Source organism: Sturnus vulgaris, chromosome 5 (assembly GCF_052056855.1).
Source record: "Sturnus vulgaris isolate bStuVul1 chromosome 5, bStuVul1.hap1, whole genome shotgun sequence".
NCBI classification, from domain to species: Eukaryota; Metazoa; Chordata; class Aves; order Passeriformes; family Sturnidae; genus Sturnus; species Sturnus vulgaris.
Window position 1 is genome coordinate 7,081,851 of NC_142247.1, and position 22,327 is coordinate 7,104,177.

The window sequence follows — 22,327 nt, forward strand, 5'->3', positions numbered from 1 at the left end:
GATGGCAGGGCACATGGCTTAGCTACTACATGTGTGTACAGTTCCTAACACTGGTCCTGAAGCTCTCAAGTGTTCATGATTGTAATGTTGGAGAAGACTGGGTGGGCAAATGCTGCTCTGTTTGCTGACAGCTTACCAAGAACACCCCAAAGGGATGCTGAATGAGGATTTACTCTCATATCAGTCAGAGTTTGAAATACTCAAGGAAATCTCACAGAGTTTTCAGTGCCAGGGCATCACTGCAGTGAGAATATTTCATCTTGGGTTATTGAGGTTAAGCTGGAACCAGTTTTTAACATTGGCTTTGAGCCCATGGTGGGTTCATGGTGGGTTCTGGTTACCAGTGAAGAACAACATATCACAGAATCACAGAATGGCCTGGGCTGGAAGGGATGTAAAGATCACCCAGCTCCAACCCCCTGCCATGGGCAGGGACACCTTCCACTATCCCAGGTTGCTCAGAGCCCCATCCAGCCTGGCCTTGGGCACTGCCAGGGATGGGGCAGCCACAGCTTCTCTGGGAAACCTGTGCCAGGGTCTCACCACCCTCACAGGGAACAATTTCTTCCTCATATCCAATCTAAACCTCCTCTCTGTCAATGTGAAGCCATTCCCCCTTGTCCTGTCACTCCAGGCCCTTGTCAAGAGTCTCTCTCCATCTTTCCTGTGGGTTCCCTTCAGGCACTGGAAGGCCACAGTGAGGTCACCCCAAAGCCTTCTCCTCTCCAGGCTGAACAATCCCACTTCCCTCAGCCTTTCTATAACCATCTGAGATCAGCAGTTATCCCTCCTGCCCCCCTGAACTCACCTCTTTGCAGCCAGGGTTATCTAGAAGCTCAATGTTGCTGGCGTGCAGAGGCTGTCCTGCATTGACTGGCATGAGAACAACTTTATCTCCCACCACAACCTGGAAGTCAGAAATAAAATGCAATTTAGACCCATGCAGTTGTCCAAAAAAATGAAGTGATCTAGCATATTTAGGAAATTTATCAAATGCATGCTCTAGGAATGGCACTTGGTGAATTTATTTGCAGGCAATTCACACAGCAGGTCTGTTCACCCATGATCTGCAATCACTTGGGTTGAAGATTTTCTCCTAATGAACCCTCACATTCCCAATAAGCATGCCTTTGGTTCAGCAGAAATTCCAGACCAGGAAATAGATATGAATCTATGAATTCCAGGAGCAGCTCAGTTCATCCAAAAGTTGCATTAAGTTCTCTTAAGTTCCCAGAAAAAGCTTAGAAAGTAATCATGAGCCCCAAGCTCTCTGGACCATCTGCTGGCAAATGTCCTGACAGGCTCAGGAGTTCTGTGATTCAGACTGCTTGACTGCAACCTAGAAAGGCACACAAATCACTGGAAATTCAGAAAGAGGTGAACCCACTCCATCCCCTCTGCTGTTGCTCCCTAGATGTTGTTTGAGCTCAGCACAGGCAGAAGGTACAACAGCCGAGAGACCTTCTCTCTACAAGAGGAATTCCTGGCTGGTTCCCTACAAGCAAATTCCCATGCCCTTGCAATTCTTTACAATATACAAAACGATATACAAAAATTTCTTTAACCTAAAAACTGCTTAAGACATGCATATGAAGAATTCAATTCATGCCTGGAAGGGGGAAAAAATAAATAATAAAAAAATATCAATCCACAGATTGGTTGGCACTGGATCCTGATTTGCTTATGTTGTTCACAGCAATTTTGAGCACACACAGACATGAAGACAAGTGGCTACATGTGATTTTTTTACTACATTAAATGCTGCAAAAGCCATGCTTTCTTTTGGAAGACAAATAAACAAAAACAAATTCTGCATTGATCAGCACATTTCCTATGAAAAAGCTGAGCCCAGTTCAGCCTTGTGCAACTTCAGTGCAGGTGAATTTGGCCTAGGCATTGCAGAGGTGAAAAGGAAGGTTTGCCTGTTCTTTACCAACACAGCTAAAATAAACAGTAGCATAAGACAGTGTCACCATGCTCAGATCACACACAGAAATCCGACTTGATCCAAGTCATGGGAACAAGTTCACTGACAGAACCAAAATAATGACAAGATGCCTGTAAGACACATTTCTTATGCAATACATTCCTGCATGCCATGCTTCACACAGACATTACTTACAGCCTGTTTTAAGAAGTTATGACCAGACAATTCATTAACCAAAATACCACCAGGTTTGCATCCTGCAAAGTGGAATCAGGACTTCAAAATTGTTGCATGTACACCAAGACAATCACAACTAAATCAGTAAGAGAGCATATCATTAAGCATCTTATTTAAAAAGAAAAAAAAAGCAAACTCTAAAATGGCAGATAACTGCAGTGCAATCCACACAGCACCAATGCTGCTAGCAGGGTATATTTTGCTGTTCAGTCCATCTGCAAACAGCTCTAGTCTTAATTAGTCCTATCTTCCACTGAAGGGCAACTTCAAAGACAAAGACTTAATATCTGCAGAAAATACTGTAGTTTTGCCAATTACTCTAAATTTTCAGTCATATTCTTTCATTACTTTCATTGACTTGCAAAATTAATCAGTTGCTAGTGAAACTAAGCTAACCTTCTTTCAGAAAACTAAGTTCTAAAATATTTCACAGGGCTAAAAACAGAAGAGTCACACACATAACTTCCTATATCAGATTCCCAGATTCCTTTTCTTTTAGGACATATGGCCTATTTAGCTCTACCTTGCCTGCATTACCTGACACAGCAGAAGCCATCCAGTCAATACTCACTTCTATTGCTTAAAAGACTTTCTAAAACATGTTTTCTTAGGGAATTTCCTCATTATAGCAGAGAAATATAGTTTAAAAAAAAAAACCCAAAGTTTCTAAGCAGAGTAAGGGTCTGACACAGCAAGCTAATTCCATGAATTGAAAAGTTTCCATGTCTGGGAGTAACTGAAAGGAAGGAGTGGGTACAAGACTGGAGCCTTCCTCCATCTGTGAGAGGAAAATGAGGATTTCCCCCATCACTTGCTACTCCTGCCCTCTGTGAAACAGCTGCCTGGTTTGTGTATCTGTTGAAGAGGTAGAAATGTACAAAAGCACAGGAGAGAGCTACCAGAGGACTAATGTTTATCGCTGGAAATTTGCAAAGAAAATTGTTAAATCCCTTTGGGCCTAGTAGAAACAAGAAACAACTTCCCTTTGTAAATTCCCTCTGTAAATTACAATGGCAAGTTGCCAGCTGTGAAAGGCAACCTGGAAAAAGGAGCAGCAGGCCATTCCAAAGGAACTGAGTCCATTGAGTTAGGAATAAGCCTAGGTATAATTTGCCACAGGGCCCTCACAGCTCAGAGCATGTCAGATAAATCCCCATGGATTAGGATTAGGGAACAGACTAGGAAAGGGCTCTGTGGAATGGGATTTTACTGCCATCACAGCATTGATCTGCAATCTCTGTAGATCAGCAAGTCTGCTCCCAAAGCATCATGAGGGTTGGAAACAGTGGAAAATGGAATCAAAATCTTTGTAGTACTGAGGATGACTGTGAAGGCCTGGGATGGCTCTGCTGTTCCCAGCTGGAAGGGCTCACAGTGGCTTTGCAGATGACAGGCGGGCATCCCAAGTCCTCCCTCTGCAGAGCGTGACACACACACTGTCCAGGCAGGGGAAATTAAAAGATGCTGAACTGATGTTACTCCAAGAAATTAAGACAAAACAATAAGCCACCCTTTTTTCTCTCTGTCCTGGTTTAGGTCAAATTTGGGAGAAAACCTCTGAAGGGGATCCTGCTAGGAAACAGATTCAAGCAGTCCCTCCCCCAACTGGTTTGGGGAAATATTTCCTCGGAGAGAAGTGGAAAAAAAACTTGTTTATTTAACAGGCAAAGCACTTCCCAGCACAAAAATGAACCATATTAAACAGCAAAACCTCTCGCCCCTCCGAAGAGATGAAAGATTTAGAAGAGTTCTTTCTGTGGGTTGCCCGGCTCACTCAGGCTGTTCTCAGTCCCCCCATCCCTGGGAAATGTCACAGCCCAGCCCAGGCCTGGTGGGACACAGGTGTGAGCTCCTGGTGCTCCTCTGGGTTTTCAGTTCAGAGCAGGTTCAAACAATTCCAAGGAAAAGGGGAATAAAAAAGCAAACCACAATCCAGGGAGCTTCTCTGCCTCAGCTATCCAGAAACTAACCAAGAGCAAAGGAGAGCTCTCTCTGCTGTCCATTGCAGACAGCCCAGTGTGAAGGATTCAGGGATGTGTCTGTGTGAAGGATGCAGGGGAGCAGGTGCAGTCTGTGATAACAAACTCTGCACCTCTGCTCTCCCCTCACTCCTGGAACCAGTCTGAAAGCTGCAGAACTCAACATTCAGCACCAACAGAACAGATGACTGGGGATACAAGCATCACACAGTCACCCCAAGACACTCTCCAAAGAAGGAAAAGAAATACCAGGCTGATGTTTGAGCCACGTTTGTGCTCCCCAGCTGAAAAGCCATGCAGAGGCCCCTCCTGAGGGCTGTATTTACTGTATTTCTCTGCAAGGGGACAGTGCCAGCCCCAGAGTGTGTGGCCCGAGGATCCAGGCATTCTCAGGAGATGGTGATGGTGCGTGGCAGAATTGTTGGGTTTTGGCTGATGGTGCTGCTAAGATCACACACTGATGTTTGGTTTTCCTTATTAGTGGTGACTTAGTAGGTGACTAAGGGACAGCAGCCCGATGAGGGCAGGAAATTTCCAGAGGGAGAGGCACCCTTCCTTCACACCCCACGTGAGTTCACATGCCCGGATGTCTGAGAGTTAAGTCAAGGGCTTCAACCAAAGAGGAGATGAAAGGGAGGTCCTGGGTCGGGACTTGCCAGGAGGGGTTTTGGAGTCAGCTTTGGAGACGGGAGTGTCCAAGATTTTACAGGCAGCAACCCTAACGCAGGACAATGCCAGAACCCCTCAGAGGTGCAGGCAGTGACCCTGATGCCTGAAAACTGGAATGGATTGGTCCGGGGGAAAACCCAGAAACCGGAATGGATCTGGTACAGGGGAAAACCCGGAAACCGGAATGGATCTGGTATGGGGGGAAAACCCGGAAACCGGAATGGATCTGGTATAGGGGAAAACCCAGAAACCGGAATTGATCTGGTATGGGGGGAAAACCCGGAAACCGGAATGGATCTGGTATAGGGGAAAACCCAGAAACCGGAATTGATCTCGTAGGGGGAAAACCAGAAACCGAAATGGATCTGGTATGGGGGAAAACCTGGAAACCGGATTGTGCCCAGAAACCAGAATGGATCCATTATGGGGGGGAGCCCGGAAACTGGATTACACCCAGAAACTGGAATGCATTTAGCATGGGGGAAACCCAAAAACTGGATCTACCCAAAAACCGGAATGGATCTGGTATGGGGAAAACCCAGAAACTGGAATGGATTTAGTATGGGGGGAAAACCCAGAAACTGGATCTACCCAAAATCCGGAATGGATTCAGTATGGGGGAAAACCCGGAAACCGGATTCTGCTCAGAAACCGGAATGGATCCGGTATGAGGGAAAACCAGGAAACCGGATTATGCCCAGAAACCAGAATGGCTCTGGTATGGGGGAAAACTCAGACCAGGTTCTACCCAGAAACCCTGGCTCTTGGAGGGGCTTTTTGGAAACCCTGGCGTCATTCTTAACATCTCTGATCTCTGCATTCCTCAGCCCAGTGCCAGTACCATCAAATCTTTCACTCAGGAGCTCAGACAGGCATCAGAATCACATCTCTCTTTAGAAGCATCCAGTCAGGGGTCTTTACAGGCCTTGTTCTGAGCTGTTATGGACCACAATGATCCATTCCAGTGGATTAGGACTTGTAAGGGTGTGAAGAAGTGTCAGAGGATTCTGACTGTAGGATTCTCGGGCACCCATCTTTGTGGTTCTCTGTTAGCATCTCCTCCCTCCACATTTCCTCCAGGGTTCTTCCAGCCTCCTCGGCTCACCATCGGCCTCACCTCGCTCATGTCATTCCACATTCTTTCAGTCCTTGCAGTCATTCCTGTGGCCAAGAGTTTTCTCTCCCTGTTGTGTCCCCAAATTTGTCATTTCCTGTGTCACAGGTGTCTGCATGTGCTTGGCCCAGAGCTGCTCTGCCCTGCTGCATATTCTGGGTGTGTGTCAAGGAGCCAAAATCAAGAGTGAAGGTTGACCAAGGTTTTATATTTTTGTGGTTCTGATGTGTAGGGTAAAGGAATTTATACTGTTTAAATTATAGTTTAAATAAAAATAAAATATATATATATGTAGTTTAAATATACAGATATATATAGTTTAAATATAGTTTAAATAAAAGTTTTAAAATAAATATAAAACTATAAAATAATTCTATAAATACATAAATGTAAATATAAATAGATATTAAATATAAATTCAACACTATAAATATATATAAATATATATAAATGTATATTAATAATATGTATAATATAAATATATATATTATTAAATTATGTATAATATACATAATATATATTATAAATATATTTTATATAATATATGCATTATATAATATACATTATATATTATACATTATATTATATAATATATACATATATAATATATTACATTATATAATATAATATATATTTTATATATTATATTACAAATGTAAATATGTAACAATATATAAATGTAGATTCTGCATATAAACATAAAACTAAAAATATTAAAAATATTTTAGTATAGTTTAAAATAAAGAAGCTTTTGTTTTTATTTGGTTAGAAGCAGGGGGTTTTATACATCATGTAAGTATAAATATAAGTTATATAAAAATAAAAATACACAAGTATATAATAAATATATAAATATAATTAATAGAAATATATGTATAATATATTTATGGTATATACTAATATTGTACGTATATTGTTATAGTATATTAGAATATATCATATATGTAATATATATAAATATAAATTATAAATATGAAAAATATTTAAATATAATTTTAAATAACTTTTTTGTTTTATTTGGTTAGAGGCAGGGTTTTTTTCATAAATAATATACCAATAAAATATCAATATAAAATATTAATAAATATAAGCTATATATATATAATATATAGTATGTATTACGCAATATTGTATATATGTTATTAAAATATATTGTAATATAAAATACATTATATATAATATGGAATTATAAACTATAGCTATAAATATAAAGATCAAAAATAGAAATATAAAAAATGTTTAAGTATACTTAAATTAAAGGGGTTTTGTGGGGGGTTTGTTAGAGGCAGTTTTGGTCAGGATTTTTTTGGGGCATTCATTTTAGAGGATTTTTTTAAGGAGATGGGATTTGTTCCTTTTCTTCCTCCCCTCCTCTGCTTTGGGAAAAAGGAGGATTTTCACATATCCTTTTGATCACTACATGGAGCAGGGAAAGACTCTGACTTTAGGGATATTTGACCAGGAGCTGGGAATTATCCTCTCCAGAACAGATTGCAAAAGGAGTTGCAAGCAACCACACTCATCATCCTGGAGAGCATCCCAAGGGCTGGGTAACCACAAAATTAATGAGAGAAAACACATGAAAAAAGAGGCATTCCCTTTTGCAATCTTAAGAAGGCTTTCACTGATTATGCACAGGGGAAAGAAGCCAAACATTCCCAGGCAGGTCCACAATTTAAAACCACACAAGTTCATCATCGTGTGCCTTCTCAGAGGCAGATGTGAATTCTCCACATCAGGCACTTCACCAAGCCACAGAATGCAGAAGGGAGTTGTGATCTCACGGCACAGCTCTCAGATCTGCAGCAAAGAGCTCTCCTGTGCATTCTTCCTCTCATCAATATGTAAGACTCCTGCTGAAACCTACCCAGAAAAGACTTTCCAGACTATCCAACCCAGCTCCAATCATAGATACCATTTTCACATCAGGAAGGAATACAGATTTAAAGAAGCCTGAGATATTTCCTTGAGACTTTCTCTACTGACCTCTTGAAAAAAATGTTGCCCACAAAATAAAAAAAAAAAACAAACAACTTTAAAAGAACCAGACTCTAGCATAAACTATGATTTCTTGTCAGCTCTGAAAATCTGCACACAAAACAGGTAGAACTGGCAAAGATGCCTCAATGGAGAGGCTCGGTTGAATATGGCAACACATCAGATTCCAGACCATGTAATTTAGTAACACTTTCCAGTTACACATGAAAGATAATAGTCCCAATCACTCTTCTAATTTCTTCTTTCCTGAACTGAATCCATTATGAAATAGGCCTGCAGCAAAGAAATTATGTCTCCTGGAATTCTTCTCCCTTCTCCTTCTTAACACATTCAGTATTTCCACTTACATTGTCACCTTCACTCCTCAGTTTCCAGAATGGCTGGATGTAAAACCAGGAGCCCTCATTCCCTGCAGCATCCAGGGACACCCGCATAGCATTCTTCTCCAGCAGAGCTGGCAATCTCTTGTTGACTGTGAGGTATTTGTTGCTTTTTATGTGCAGTAGCTGGGAATAAATAATAATTTTTTTTAATTAGTACAGCTTTTAGTTGCTTTTTTCTCCCTCCAGTCAAAAGAGGAGGTGCAAGCTTTCACACTGCAGAGATTTTCTATAATAAATATAAATACAAAATAGAACTAGAAGGCAGTTATCAAAGTATGCTACTCTTTAGGAAAATCTATCTTAAATTGAGAGAAATGTGTCAGGGATCAATTTTAGAGCAGGGCAAGGGTCCATTGCAGTGTTCCCTTCATGAATTATATCCATTGCAGAAACGCTGTACTGCACTTAGCTCCTGTCTCATTTATATGTCATGAAATACAGATTACTTCAATGATTTAAAAGGAGCTGCACAGCACCTCTATAGCACGATTTTGAAATAAGTCTTGAAGATTAAAGACATATTTACATTGAGATTCTAAACTGCAGCACCAAGAAATACACATAGAATTTTTATTATGACATATTGTTTAAACAGGAATATGCAGCACTTCTGGTAGGCTTTGAAACAGGCAGAAAAGCACAATATTGTAAACTTCACCAAGTTCTGTTTACCTGACCCTTGACAATCCAGATTACAGCAGGTAGTTAGTTTCATTTTCACTGTAACCTTGAAATGAAACAACTGTTTCCTTTCCAACACTGAGAAGGCAGATGGATTTCAATAGGTTTACCTGGATGACGTTGCTGTATTTTACAATTTCACCCAACAGCTTTCTGTTTTCACTTTCATTCTGCTTTTGTTCCAGTTCTGCTGCATGCTGCAAGAGAACGATTATTTCTTTAGACTCTACAGAAGAAGTACCTGAACCACACAGTGCAAAAAGGAAATGGCATCGTATTTAAATCCTGCAACCTACAAGCATTACTGCACTGGAAATATTAGCACCCAAATCCTGACGCTGATTTTGATTTTTTTTTTTTTATTACCCAAAATAGGGACTCTGTCACAATTTATGGGTCACATCTGAGATACATGGTACTTTAAAAAATTTTAAGCCCAAAAAGTAATTCCAGGTGCTTTATTTCATTCTGTAGAGGATAGAAAAGGGCCTATGATTAGTTTCTCACTGTCACCACTCCTTTTACTTGTTGAGGTTTAATTGTACATAAACACATGGACTTTACAACAAAACAAAAACATTAAGATTAAACACAATAGACTGGGTCAAACACAGCCACAGAGCAAATTCTCAGCTCCCAGCACCAATTGCTGTGTAACTCTGGCCACACATCATGTGCCTTCCTTGCTGTTTTTAACTGGAAGCACTGGTGACCTCTCCACTGCCCACAAAATTGGCATCCAGGTTTGACAGGACCTTGTTTTCACTTAGTCTCATGCATTCAGTAATAACATCAGGGCAGCTGTTTTTCAGAAATAGATGAGTTGCTCCATCCACACTGTATTTGAAGCAAAATAGAATCTGCAAAAGGGTTCACAAAATAATCACCTAGACTGAAGGCAAGGACAAACACAATTTTGAGGAATTTCCTGGCTAAAGCATTGAGGACATCCCTTTGTCCACTCTTCTGCCTAATTCCTGGTAAGGATTTCCAGCATTATTTAAACCAGAGCTCCATCTTGATTTTAACAACTCCATTTTTGCTTTATAAAACTTCTGAAAGCACAACCTTGCTTACAGCAAAGGCAAAACCCCCCAGCCCAAAGTGAGATAAACACCAGGTCAGGGGCTATAAATGCCAGCCAGGAGGCTGGAGAGCTAAGGAGAATATAGAGTTGCTATGGTGGCATAATAATACCTATCACAGTGGTTCCCAAGGCACTTGTTATTATTGTTTCTGGTGCTATTGTAATTCTACAGCCTGCAGATTGAGATAAGATTACAAATACAGATGTCTCTTACTTGAAGTTTCTTCAGCAGTGCTGCTTCAGTATGGTTTCCTTGTTTGGCTTGCTTGGCTTTCCAGTATTGCTTCTGGGCTGAATATCTGTTCATAGGACACACCTTGAAAAGGCAGTCTGGGGAAAGATTGAAAGAAATACTCCTAAGTCATGGTGAAAGACATTTCCTTCATTTGTAAGTATGCTTTGGTTAGGGTTTTTTTGTCACAAAATGTCCAGATAGCAGTGTTTAAACATAGCCACCAAGTCAGCTTGATGGCAACGATACCAGACACAGGGTGGCACAACATCAGAGTGGAACATAAAGCCTTTGGAGCCTCACAGGTTCCCACTTTGCAACCTCTGTAAAAGCCCCAGGCTGTGATCCTGCCATATCTGCCTGCTGATTTATGAGCACCCCAACATCACAGATGCACTGTTTGAAGGCCTGTGAAACCTTGGAAGAACGGTCCTGCTGTCTGTATGCCACACACCTGGCTTGCCCAGCTCCTCCTGGCACTGCTGAATCCGAAGGTGGCCGAGCAATTCAGCAGTGCCAGCAACCAAGCAGGTTCACACAGAGCTTGGGTCTCTGTGCCTTCACTGAGATCTTTTTACTGTTAGGGTTTTTTATTCTGAGTGACCCAACTGAACATCACCACGGTCCAACAGACCAGGAAAAAAAGCAGGTGAGGAGGCAGGAGCCACCTGAGCAGGATGAGAAGAGGATGAGGAGGAGGAGAAGAAGGAGACTGCAGCCAATGCTGAGATGCTGAGTAAGAAATGAGGAGCAGCAAAGGAAAGAGAATCTCAATACACCAACCCTCATCCCATCCCCACCACCTCCCCATGTGGAATGAGGAGGCTGCAGATCAAGAAAGGGGAGAGACCTCTGGAATTAAGCCAAGGGGTTCTTCTTAAATGCTTGTTCAATTGTTCATCTTTATTTCCCAATATAGTAATCAATAATTGAAAGTTAATGTTAATTGGCAATAAACTGAATTTTGTGAAATTCCCTGACTGGAGAGTTTTTGGTTTTGTTTTTGTTCAGTGGCAGTCCTATAAACTGGAAATAGAGGCTCATGATTCATCAAGCCAATTACTTTTAGAATGATAAACAACATCTAGTCTTGCACGGTCACAATCATCAACTGCTCTAAAAGCAGCAAGACTTGACAGACATTCCATGTAGCAAATGTTGGTAATTGTCCTTTCACACGCCAGGAGTATTAACAGGCTAGAAGAGGGAAGAGTTCTGCTGTGGGAGTAGTAAGGACACCCGGGACTGCCTGGGTGCTGTAGGGTGAAACTCTTCCCCAGCTGTGCTGCAGTCTGTGGATGTCAAAGGAAGGTCTGTCCCCAGCTAAGAGCCCTCCATATTTCACTGGCACAGATGGCCAAGCACTGGCTGAGGACTGACCCAGCCCCTATTCAAGCAGCAAAGCTTGTCCATACAAAACTGCCCCCAGGGGCAGAACTTTCCATGGCACTGACCCAAAGTGCTCCAGGATTTGCCCCCCTCTTGCAGCCCTGAGTTGCTGTTCCAAGGAAACAGTCCTACAAATCCTTATCAAAGCAAAGGTGTTTGCCATCACATTTACAATGGAAATTACATCACACGACCTAGAGTACACAATCCCCAGGTAATTTTTACACTATTTAATTTTTACACTATTCTGGAAACCAAGAAGGTGAAAAAGCCCCAAACACCAAAGTGTTGTGTACCATTAAACTCTACTATATATTATAGGATATTTTACCTGAAGTATCAGGATTTCAGCTCATAAGACAAAAGTCTGCTATTATTTTCTGTCATAATCTATAATTAACATGCCTTCTCAGAAGGCTTCATGAAACATTTATTTCTCTGAAGTAACAATACCTTCTTTTTATAGGATCAGTCTTCACTTCTCAGTTACTCCCCACACATCCTGCTACTTTGAGTAAACACAGCGCTTCCCATCCTCCTGCCCAGTCTCAGAGCACAGTTCTCTGCAGAGAACCTTTTTCAAATCAGTATTACTTCAATTGTATTTCCCTCAATTTATTGACTAAAAGGAAAAAAAATCATATTATTTGTTCCCAGATAAGATTTTTCCTATTTTGTTTTATTTTTTAGGATTCCAGACGCATTGAAACCAGGTCATCTCATAGTTTTTTTCCGTGTTTCCCCCCTCCCCCATTTATTTTATTAGAGTAACAACACTATGTAAATCCAAGCTTCATGATCCTAAACATTGCGAGGGGGTGGAACAGTGCCTGCCCTAGAGATGCTACAGTTCAAATAAACAGGAAAAAAAGAGAAGCTGAAGCATAAGATTATAAAGCAGATCAAAAAGCCATTCCCTCCTGGAGGTCAGTCTAGCAACCCACTCATGAGACACAATGTCTCTTCTGACTTCTCCAGACATTCCCAGATAGTCCTAGTTCCCAATCCATTACTTTATGGAGCTTTACATAAATGTTTCTCTTCCTGAGGACTCATTAAGGAGGGAATATCAAAGGTAAGCAAATAGCACCCTCACTCAGGAAGTCTGAAAAGGAAAATAACTCCTATTATGCCCTTTAAATGTTTCTTGATATTGGATAAAGATGGTTTAGTACAATATTTGTCAGATGCTTTCTCTCTCTGCTCTCTCCTGGTTTTTTTGTTGGTTTTTTTTAATGTTAGAAATTCAACTCTTGCCCATCATGGAAGATTTCTTTGGTTTGCAGAACTAGAGAAATTATCACGTGGCTTTACTAAAATTAGAGAAATGAGTAAGTGGAAGTGACAGAGCTATAAAATCACAGTGCGTACAAATATGGGAAAATAGACAGAAAGGTTAAAAAGAACTAATGTGAAAATGAAAAGAGAAAAAATGTGAGGGAGAGAGGAGTGGGGCAAAAAGAGTCCTAGGTAGGACAACAACAACAAAAAAATCTATCAGGAATCTGAGAAGCAAATTAAAGCAATTATGGAAATGGGAGAAACAAGAAGAAAATAAAAGGATAAACCAAAATTATGTAGAAGGCAAGTAAAAAGAAAAATGGCAGATGGAGGAGAAAAGGGTGGGAGGAGGAAAGGAGAGAGTGCAGAGGAAGGTAATGGAAGGGAGAGAAGACCAAAGAACAATGTCAGAAAAATCTTAGATCAGACTAAAACCTGAAAGGCAAATGAGAGTATTTAGGAGCCTAAGCATCACTTTCACAGCAGAAGCCTCAAGAAAACAAAGGAATACAAGTAAGAAAATTTAGACCAGTTTAAAAACTTAGGTGATTTTACATTTAAAATAGTAGAGAGACTTATGCCCCTTTTGCAGAGCTTCTCAATCTGACCAACAAGTCTGATCTGTGCTATTGTACACCTTGGAAGCTGAAAGTGTTTCCCACTGGAGATAGGAACATCAAGCTGAAGTGTGTTTAGGGTCCCAGACTAAGGGAACCTGCAGTTGTGTGGCTCTTGATGTGACTTTTTTTCAGAGGTCCATCACTCCTGGCACACACAGTGTTCTTCCCAATCTCTGTGAGCCCAGCCCTGCAGCACAGGAAGCATTTCCATCACCACATTCAGTGCCTTGGATGTCACCAGCTTCAGCTGGAATTAAGGAATACAGCACCTGGCTTCATCAGTCCCTTCAATTCCACTGCAGTAAAGTAAATGTTTTGTGGGGTTTTTTTCACCAGGCTTCAGGAAAACACATGTGGTGCCAAATTCCACCTTCCTTTGCACTGATGCAAATCTGGATGTGCACCCTGGTGAACACAGAGCCACAGGTTCATCCCAAAGTGACTGAGAGAGGAAAGGGGAGCACAGCTTCTTCATATGGACACAAAACACAAAGCAACCACATCTTCCCTTAGCTTAACAACACTCCATGCTGCAGGATGTTCTGAAACAACCAGAATAGCAACCACCCACTCAAAAAAAAAAAAGAAAGTAAACACATAACAAAAATGAAACTGCTATTTTGAGACACGTTTTTACGTAGCATTTCAGTTCAGGCCAACAGCTCAGTACCTTGATTTGATCTCTGAGTGAACCCTGTAGGGGAGATACAAGCAGTTCAAAAACCACACTCTTTCTTTTTTGTCCCTCCCACTAGGGAAAGGCTTGATAAAATATTACCAAAAAAGAGCAAACACAGTCCTGTCTGATATTAATTTTCAGAGTCAGTCCTTGAAATCTAAACATCTTGTCAGAAACATGTTTTTCTCATACTTCTTTGACTCCCAGGTCGTGCTCTAACCTCAAATCAACGCCAGTTCAGCTATGAGTGATAAAAACATTGTAAACCATACAGGCAGCAGTTCCTATTAGTGAAGAGGCCTTACTCATCCTGCTCTTAGATGCTATTTTCAGTTGCTTATGTCTAATCATTCAATTAATCATTCATGCCTAAGTCTTCCTTTCATGTCAAGAACCTACTTAAAGCAGATTTTGTTTGGTTTGTTAACTTTGCTGCTTTAATTGAAAGCTATTTCCCAGAAAATTCTTGGGGAGAAAAATATGGATTTTGCTTAGATTCTTGGTTAATAGAACAATATTTAGCAACTCTTTTGCCTCAGGGTTTTGATCAGAGCTAAGAAATTTAGTAAAGCATGGCAGAGATCTGCTTTTGGCTGCTCTCATGGAAGAGACACCTCCGTGGTTCAAGTCACTAAATCTAAATTAGACAGCAAGTTTCTGCTGGGCTCTCAGCAAAGCTCCTGCTATTCTCACACTTAGAATTTGACTTAAAGGATGAAGGAGAAAACATCCAAATGATAGGTTTATCTTTCTTGCAGCCATCCTCCTGAACACACATTGATTATGGATACTTGAAGCAGCAGGAAAATAATATTTTATGCCCCTAACACTACAGTCGTGCTTGTGATAGAGGCTGGGTTGCATAAATTAATGTGACAATTACTTTTTCACTGGTTTAGTTTCTCCCATAGCTGTTAGAGACCCTCCAGCACCTTTCAGTACCTTCAGGGGGCTTACAAGAAAGCTGAATGGAGGACTTTTCAAAAGAGCATGGAGTGACAGGGGGAATGATTTAAAACTGAAAAAATGTAGATTCAGATTGGATATGAGGAAGAAATTGTTCCCTGAGAGGGTGCTGAGGCCCTGGCACAGATTGTCCAGAGAAGCTGTGGCTGCCCCTGGATCCCTGGCAGTGTCCAAGGCCAGGCTGGATGGGGCTCTGAGCAACCTGGGATAGTGGAAGGTGTCCCTGCCCATGGCAGGGGGTGGGATGAGATGGGCTTTAAGGTCCCTTCCCAAATCATTCTGTGTTGCAGCTCATCCAGATTTGCACGCTACCACCATGCCAGCAGTCCCAGAATTAAGCTATGGTGCACTATAAATTAGAGAGAGCTAAGGAGTGACTGGAAGAAAGACTGCAAAGGGAGCTAAGCAGCAGCAGGGAGGAGCAGAGTAGCTACTAAAAAGTTTTGAGACAGGGAAGGAGAGGGAGAAGAGGGATTCCCCAAAAAGAAGAGGATCTGAGTTAGAGGAAAGGAAAGTTTGATGCTGTGGAGAAGAGGGAACAGAGGCAACTGGAGATAAAGGGATGTGTTATGCAAGCAACAGACAGAGGTTACAATAAGGGACAGAGCCAAAACTGTCCACAACTAATGGAAACCACTCCATTACAGAAGCTGGGATGTAAATCAGGAGTAGAGCCCTTGGTTTCCCCAGCAGCAGAAAACAGCTGTACATTTGTCAGTGTCCCATCCCCCTGTGACATCTGCTCCACATGTGCTGCCACCACTGATGGCAAATCATTAGGGCTGGGAGTTCAGTCAGCTTCCACCCTGCATCAGTGTCCAAATCATCATTACAGAAACCTATCAACTTTTTCTTTCTTTGCCTTTTGAAGTTAGAAATGAACAACACGGAGCTGCAAGAAAAGAACTCTAATGTAATGAAGATATAAAATCAAGCTGTCAAACACTAGACAGTGAAAAAATTATGGTTGTCTTTTTGTTGAGATCATTAGTTGTAGGTATTTGGGTATATTCAATTACCCTATCACAAATCTTTCCCAGTGACCTTGGTCGCATCTAGAAACCTGGATATGCTCAACTTCAGAAACACATCAGAGTAGTCCAGCGACAGAAATATCTTCCAAAGAATCCCCACCTAATATTTTGTGCAACCTGGAGACTGTGAGTTACACATGTACTTGCAGGCAGTGAGAGGGTGAAATCACAATTAAATAGCCTGAAAGCCACACTGGATGCTACCCCCAGCTCTGCTTTAAAGTTATTCAGTCACACAAGAGGCTGAAATTTATTACTGTTGGTTTCTAAGTATGCATCCTCACTTTCTCCGTTTCCAGTATCTGCCAGTGTGCTGAATGCTCACAGCTGGAACTGGAACTAACTGCTGATGTTTCCTGAATATATAATGGAAAAAAGTCTTGAACTCTCTGGGAAAGCAGAATTTCACTCTCCTGATGTTTTAAATGCTTTATTTTTTGCAATAGTAGCATATACATAAACACTGCAAATAAAATCCTAAGGTTAAGCATGCCAATGCAACCCCTGAAAATCATGGAATGGCTTGGGTTGGAAGGGACCTTAAAGATCACTGAAAATAGATACAAACAGCCATGAAAAACATTTCCCTTGCTCTAAATCAGGCAAGTCATATTCTTTTTATCTCAGAACCAGTATGAATCCTACCCCTTTAAACTAAAAGAGGCCTGGATCAGACTATTAAGGCTCTGCTCTAGCACAGTTAAGAGTACTTTTTTTAGCAGTCAAGAAGTAAAAACTACATGTTGTCAGTGCACTGTTATTTTTTTTCTAATAAGCAGAACAGCAGAATTATCCAAATCTACAAGGTCAAGCTGAAAAGAATCAGACACAGTTTTAAGCAAAAACAAAACAAAAAGCTGACAAAACTTTTGAGGGTACTCCTTAAAATGGTATCTTATCTTGAAAAAAAAATAAACAATCCATCAGCTCAAATAGCTTTGGACCTCACAAGTTTCTTTCCCATTTACAGCGAGAGCAGGGCTGGAGCAAAGTTTGTCACAGAGTAGGGGATCAGTGTTCAATGTACAGAACAACGCTTGGACTACAGGAAAATTCAACCCCTTTCCTTATATTTTCCACCTGCCTCTCATGCCTTTGCAAATTTTGTATTTCATTCTCAAAATCTGCCATTCATGTTCCAGTGTGAAACTTCATCCCAGTGTACACAAACCCTTTGGGAAGTCACCTGACAAAAGTGCCCAAGGAGCTGGAACTGCCTCGGTTGGCCATTAAAGAGAAATGATCCCCAGTTACTGACCTCGGAACTTCTTGGGAGGATTAGCAAGGTCACCTGCCTCTGGCTGGACCACACACCGGTCATCCACTAACCTAGAGAAAGAAAAGTTATCACACTCATTAAAACATGCCATCAATGTTTATAAACACACCACACATCCCAAAGCTTCCACATTTCTCCAGTGTAATACAAAAAACACCTTAGAAACTCTGTTATTCAGTTACTAAGCATAGCCATGAAAGTCTACATTTTCCTTCCAGAGAGAGGATTTCTTAGACAGCACTAAATTATGGTCTGTGTTTCAGATTCCACTTCATTTAAATCCAGTTAAAATCCCTTTTGTCACACCACATATATTAATGTTCCATGTAAAATTTATGTTTTCCTTCATCAAAGCCATTAACCCTCAATCAGAAACAGTTTGTTTCTCTGCAGCTGTCAGATTTTCTTCTTCACCATTTCCCATCTTTTTCCTCTGACGAGGCATGTGGAATTAAGGTTCAGCTCTGATCAAAACTCCCAAAACCACATTTTCCTGTGCTGAAATGAATAAGCATTTCTTTAATCCACAGCAGAAAATCTAGATGACAAATCTAATGTATTTCTTGCAATATTTTAGAAGGTAAATAAACAATAAAATTTAAAATATGAATTGTTAAACTTATCTCAGAACTTCCTAGACATAAATTCAGCTTCCTTTCAGGAAGTATCCTGTAAATAATTTGCCCATTTCAAACAATTATTCAGGAAAATCATATTTAAGGACACACTACTGCCCTGCCACTTCACAGCAACATTCTTAGCAGCATTTTTGTTGGAAATTGCCAGAAAAACCACAGATTGGCTTCAGCCAAGTTACTCAATAGATGTATTCAGCTTTCACTCAAGTTGGTGAAGGCTTTGCCTCCAGCCATGAGCACAGCGAGGCCAATCCCCCAGCCCATGAATTTTCTACCTCTAGCAAGATGACAAAGTGTCCACTGTGACTGCAGCTCCCAGAAGCAAAAAATGACAAAGAATTTTGGAAGTCAGCAGTTCCAATCTCATAACAGACCTAGATGCAAACATGAGGTGTCAGTGAGGAAAGAGAATTAAAGAAACAACTTCAGGAGCGAGCAGGGGGCCTTAGGGAGCTGTGCTCTTCACAGTCTAGGTTAGGCCAGACTTAACAAGAACAGGGTGAGGTTTGGAAAGCAGGATTCAGAAAGAGTCTTGCAGGCATCCTGCACTCTGTCCATGTTCTAATAGGCCAAAGCTTCCTATAAACAGCACCTAAAACCTGGGGTCAGAGAGAGCTGACTGGAAAGCACTACCTTAACAGAAGCTTTGCCAAAGGATCTTAATACCAAGGAGTACTTCTCCCTCTCAACAAAATCCCTCAAAGGTTTTTAAGGAGGAACCCATAAGGTTCCTTGATCACTGTCAGGATGGAGGCATATTGAAAAGCCAACCATAACTCACAGGGAACCTCCTGTGTTCCTTGATGGCAACCACAGCTGTGGGTGGAATGCAAACCTTTCATCATGACATGTCACCGTAGCAAAAGCCAGATAGGAAACAAGGTGCTGGTGCTGAGCAAAACAAACGAGATCCTGCAGAGTGTCTGAGCCAGCCAGCTGCAGTGCTCAAACACACTGGCCTTGCACAGAACAGACATCCAACAATTAAAGTCAAGCACTTGCCATAGAGCATTCTCTAAAGGCACAGAGATAAGGACCATAAATGAGTTGGGCAGCATTCAGGAACCAAGGACATTAGAGAAGACAAAGGAAAAAGGAACGGGTGCTGCTCCCATCCTATGGACACAAAATCAGAGCACAGAAAGGTTGATTGACATGTGGCAGGGCAGGCACATCATCTCCTGAGCCCTTGCTCAGCATCTCAGCTTCTCACACCTTTGTTTCTTATAACACAGGACAAAAATCTGAGGAACGTATTGCTTTGTTTATTTAGCAGTTATTAAATTAACAGTTTAATCCCCAGCATTTCCACATAAAACCATTCATCCTGTATTCCAGCTGCATGACCTTCAGGGAGTCTAACAGCTCCTTGTTTACTCTGGAGGTGCTTGTTACAGCACCGTAGGGAGAACTGAGCTGCACATTGCACATGACGCAAGATTTCTGTGGAGGGGAACAGAAGAGGCTCTTCAAACACAGACCACTTCCGCTGATACACAATTCAAAATATTCAAATCCCACTTTTATAGCAAGCCAAAAGCAGCTGCTGGTTTGTTACTGACACCTGCGAGGTGGCTGTGTCAAACAAGCAGCAATTCAAGACCTTTGTAACCTGCTAACAAATCCATTTGAGATGTGGGAAGCCAAACAACAGGCTTGGCTGCAAAAGGTCCTGGGCACCTGCAGTGACTGTCAGACCACACCACAGCAGGTTTTAGGATCACTTGCTTGTAGGTTTGAATAGGAAGCCAAAGTGCACCAGACCAGGTTTTTCAGATAAAGGCAGAATTTATTGTATTGTATTTATTGTATTATACCATAAAATGTGCAAGCTATGTAAACACTGATCCAAATTACGGTGCCAGTATTCAAGCCACTTAGCCATGGTATTATCAGAGAAGCTTTAACAAACTTCAGGGGATTTAATTCCCCAGCTGGACTGCAGACAGTACTGCTTTGTGCTCTCTGCTGTCATTCAGCACCTGGCACATGCAACACAATTGAACTTCAGTTTTCCATACATTTGGCAGCACATAAATGACAAAAGAGATCCCTGCACAAGTATGAAATGATCTCTAACTGAGCTAGACCTTCCCTGAACACAATAAATACCTGGGGTTTGCACAATCCCTCCAAGTAACTGCTGTAATTAAGCTGTACAGTTCATTGGTAGTGCCTAAGATAAATCATCAGGGAAGTCAAAACAGTAATTACACCCCTGGACTTTACGCATGGCCCTTTGTATTCAGTAATTGCAGAATTAGGGGCTGAAAGCAACAACGCTCACGGGACTGCTTGTCACAAATGCCCAGTCATTCTCCCACTGAAGCCAGTGGAAGTTTTTCCACTCACTGCAGGGAAAGCAAGGGCAAAAGTTCCTCATCATAGTGCCACAGGCAGCCAGCCTCACAGACCAGCAGGTGTTTAAGCCATTAAAGCCTCACAGTATACAGAAGTGTACACAGCTACAGTGTACAAAGGCTCATTAAACAAGAATTGGAGCTGCCTAAAGCAATGCCTAGGAGATAAGGAGTGCCTCTCCACAGAGGCGGGGGAAAGTAAAGGCAGTTTCAACTCTCCACTATCATCACAGAATCCCAGGTTGGATCAGGGTGGAAGGAGCCACATTGGAGCAGCTGGTCCCACCTCCCTGCTCCAGGACAGCCATCCCAGAGCACAGGGCACAGGATTGTGTCCAGACAGCTCTGGAATATCCCCAGTGATGACACCCCACACCCTCTCTGGACTATCTGCTCAGTGTTCAGTCACTGCACAGGAAGAAAATTCTTCTTCATGTCAAGTGGTCAAAGCATGAACCTATAGAGCCCTGCACCTCTCTTCCTCTCCTTTCATTCTCCCCCATCACCTGGTGGAGTTGAAGCTATCCCTTCTCTGGGAGGAGCAGGACTGAGCAGCAGCAGTTTAACTGATAAGCAAGGTATGTTGGCAGAAAAGTCTAATGGTGTCTGGGTTCACAGACAGGAATCATATATGCTCCATAACTCTTTGTGTCCTGCAAGCTCCCCTAATTGCCTAGCACAGGCTAAAGGTAAATACACCACATGTTTCTAGGAACTTGCAGATGTAGTGCAAGAGTCAAGGAATAGTTGCACAGCAGTAATCCTAGAAGGACTGTTCCCAGTGATGAGTTATTTTAGATTTACTGCTGAGATACAGTTGCATTCTGAAAGAACAAAAACCAATGTAAGAAAACAATAGGAAAGGAATTATGGTGGGTTTCATGAATTTTAGGTCATTTTCATAACACAAGATGCTTTTTAGCTTGTCAAAGAAAGCAGCCACATAATATATCTTAGCTTTGAGCCTAAGTGAGTGTGAGTTTCAAAAATACCATCCTGAAATGTATTTTGTCTCCTCCTACCAAAAGAGATTTCCACCCAATAATCATAGCCAATATTATTAAGCACAACAATACCTGAATAAACACATGAGCACACAGATCCTCCCATACATGGAACTGCATGTGTGTGTGTAAGTTGTTAAAAATTACAAGACCCAGCTGCTGATGTCTATTACACACTCAGTACTATTTATACATCTGTGGAGTATTTACTCCTCAAAAAGCTGAATAAACTAAGCTAGAGGCGATGTCTTCAATCTAAGACACTCAAGTTGCTCAGCTTTTACTCTCATAGTGATATCAAAATTTCACTGCCTCTTTGAGCAGCACAAGGCCTGGGCAGCAGCAGGAAGAGGGGCAAACTTGGTGACAGGCATCAGCAAGAGAAGCTGGATATTTTAACTTCCATTGGAGCCCAGCAACATATTTGATCACAAAGAATGATGAGGTTCCATCCCAAAACCACACAACCTCGACATCCCCTCATGAGCAAAGGAGCAGCTCCCAAAGCCTCCCTCGTTTTGCTCCTCACATGTCCCTTCACACAACTCCTCCACAGAAATGTTCCTCCAGATCACCTGCCACCCAGGACACTTCTTTCCTCCCCAACTGCTGCACAAAGCCTCTCCTGTACTCCACACATCCCAGCAACCACTCGGGAAGAGAGGTGCAAGTCATACCACCAAGAAACCAACCAATAACGAACAATAGGTGATTAAAATTTTGCTGCCCTGGAAATCAAACATCAAATACCTAAGTGCCAAAACAATCAG

General features: G+C 41.6%; 1 protein-coding gene across 3 annotated transcripts in view; it reads right to left on the reverse strand.

Annotated features, from left to right (window-relative positions):
* Window positions 1-22,327, reverse strand: part of ITPR2 (inositol 1,4,5-trisphosphate receptor type 2) — a 246,428-nt gene that overhangs the window by 200,387 nt on the left and 23,714 nt on the right. For 2 of the 3 annotated variants that reach the window (XM_088164715.1, XM_014889087.2), the window contains exons 2-6: window positions 17,535-17,605; window positions 10,290-10,405; window positions 9,099-9,185; window positions 8,272-8,430; window positions 809-907 (exon numbers count right to left, since the gene is read on the reverse strand). In XM_088164715.1, coding sequence (XP_088020841.1) covers window positions 809-907; window positions 8,272-8,430; window positions 9,099-9,185; window positions 10,290-10,405; window positions 17,535-17,605 — 532 coding nt within the window. Of the gene's footprint in view, window positions 1-808; window positions 908-2,122; window positions 2,185-8,271; window positions 8,431-9,098; window positions 9,186-10,289; window positions 10,406-17,534; window positions 17,606-22,327 lie in introns of those variants that run through there. The other variant, XM_088164716.1, reaches the window with a different exon arrangement.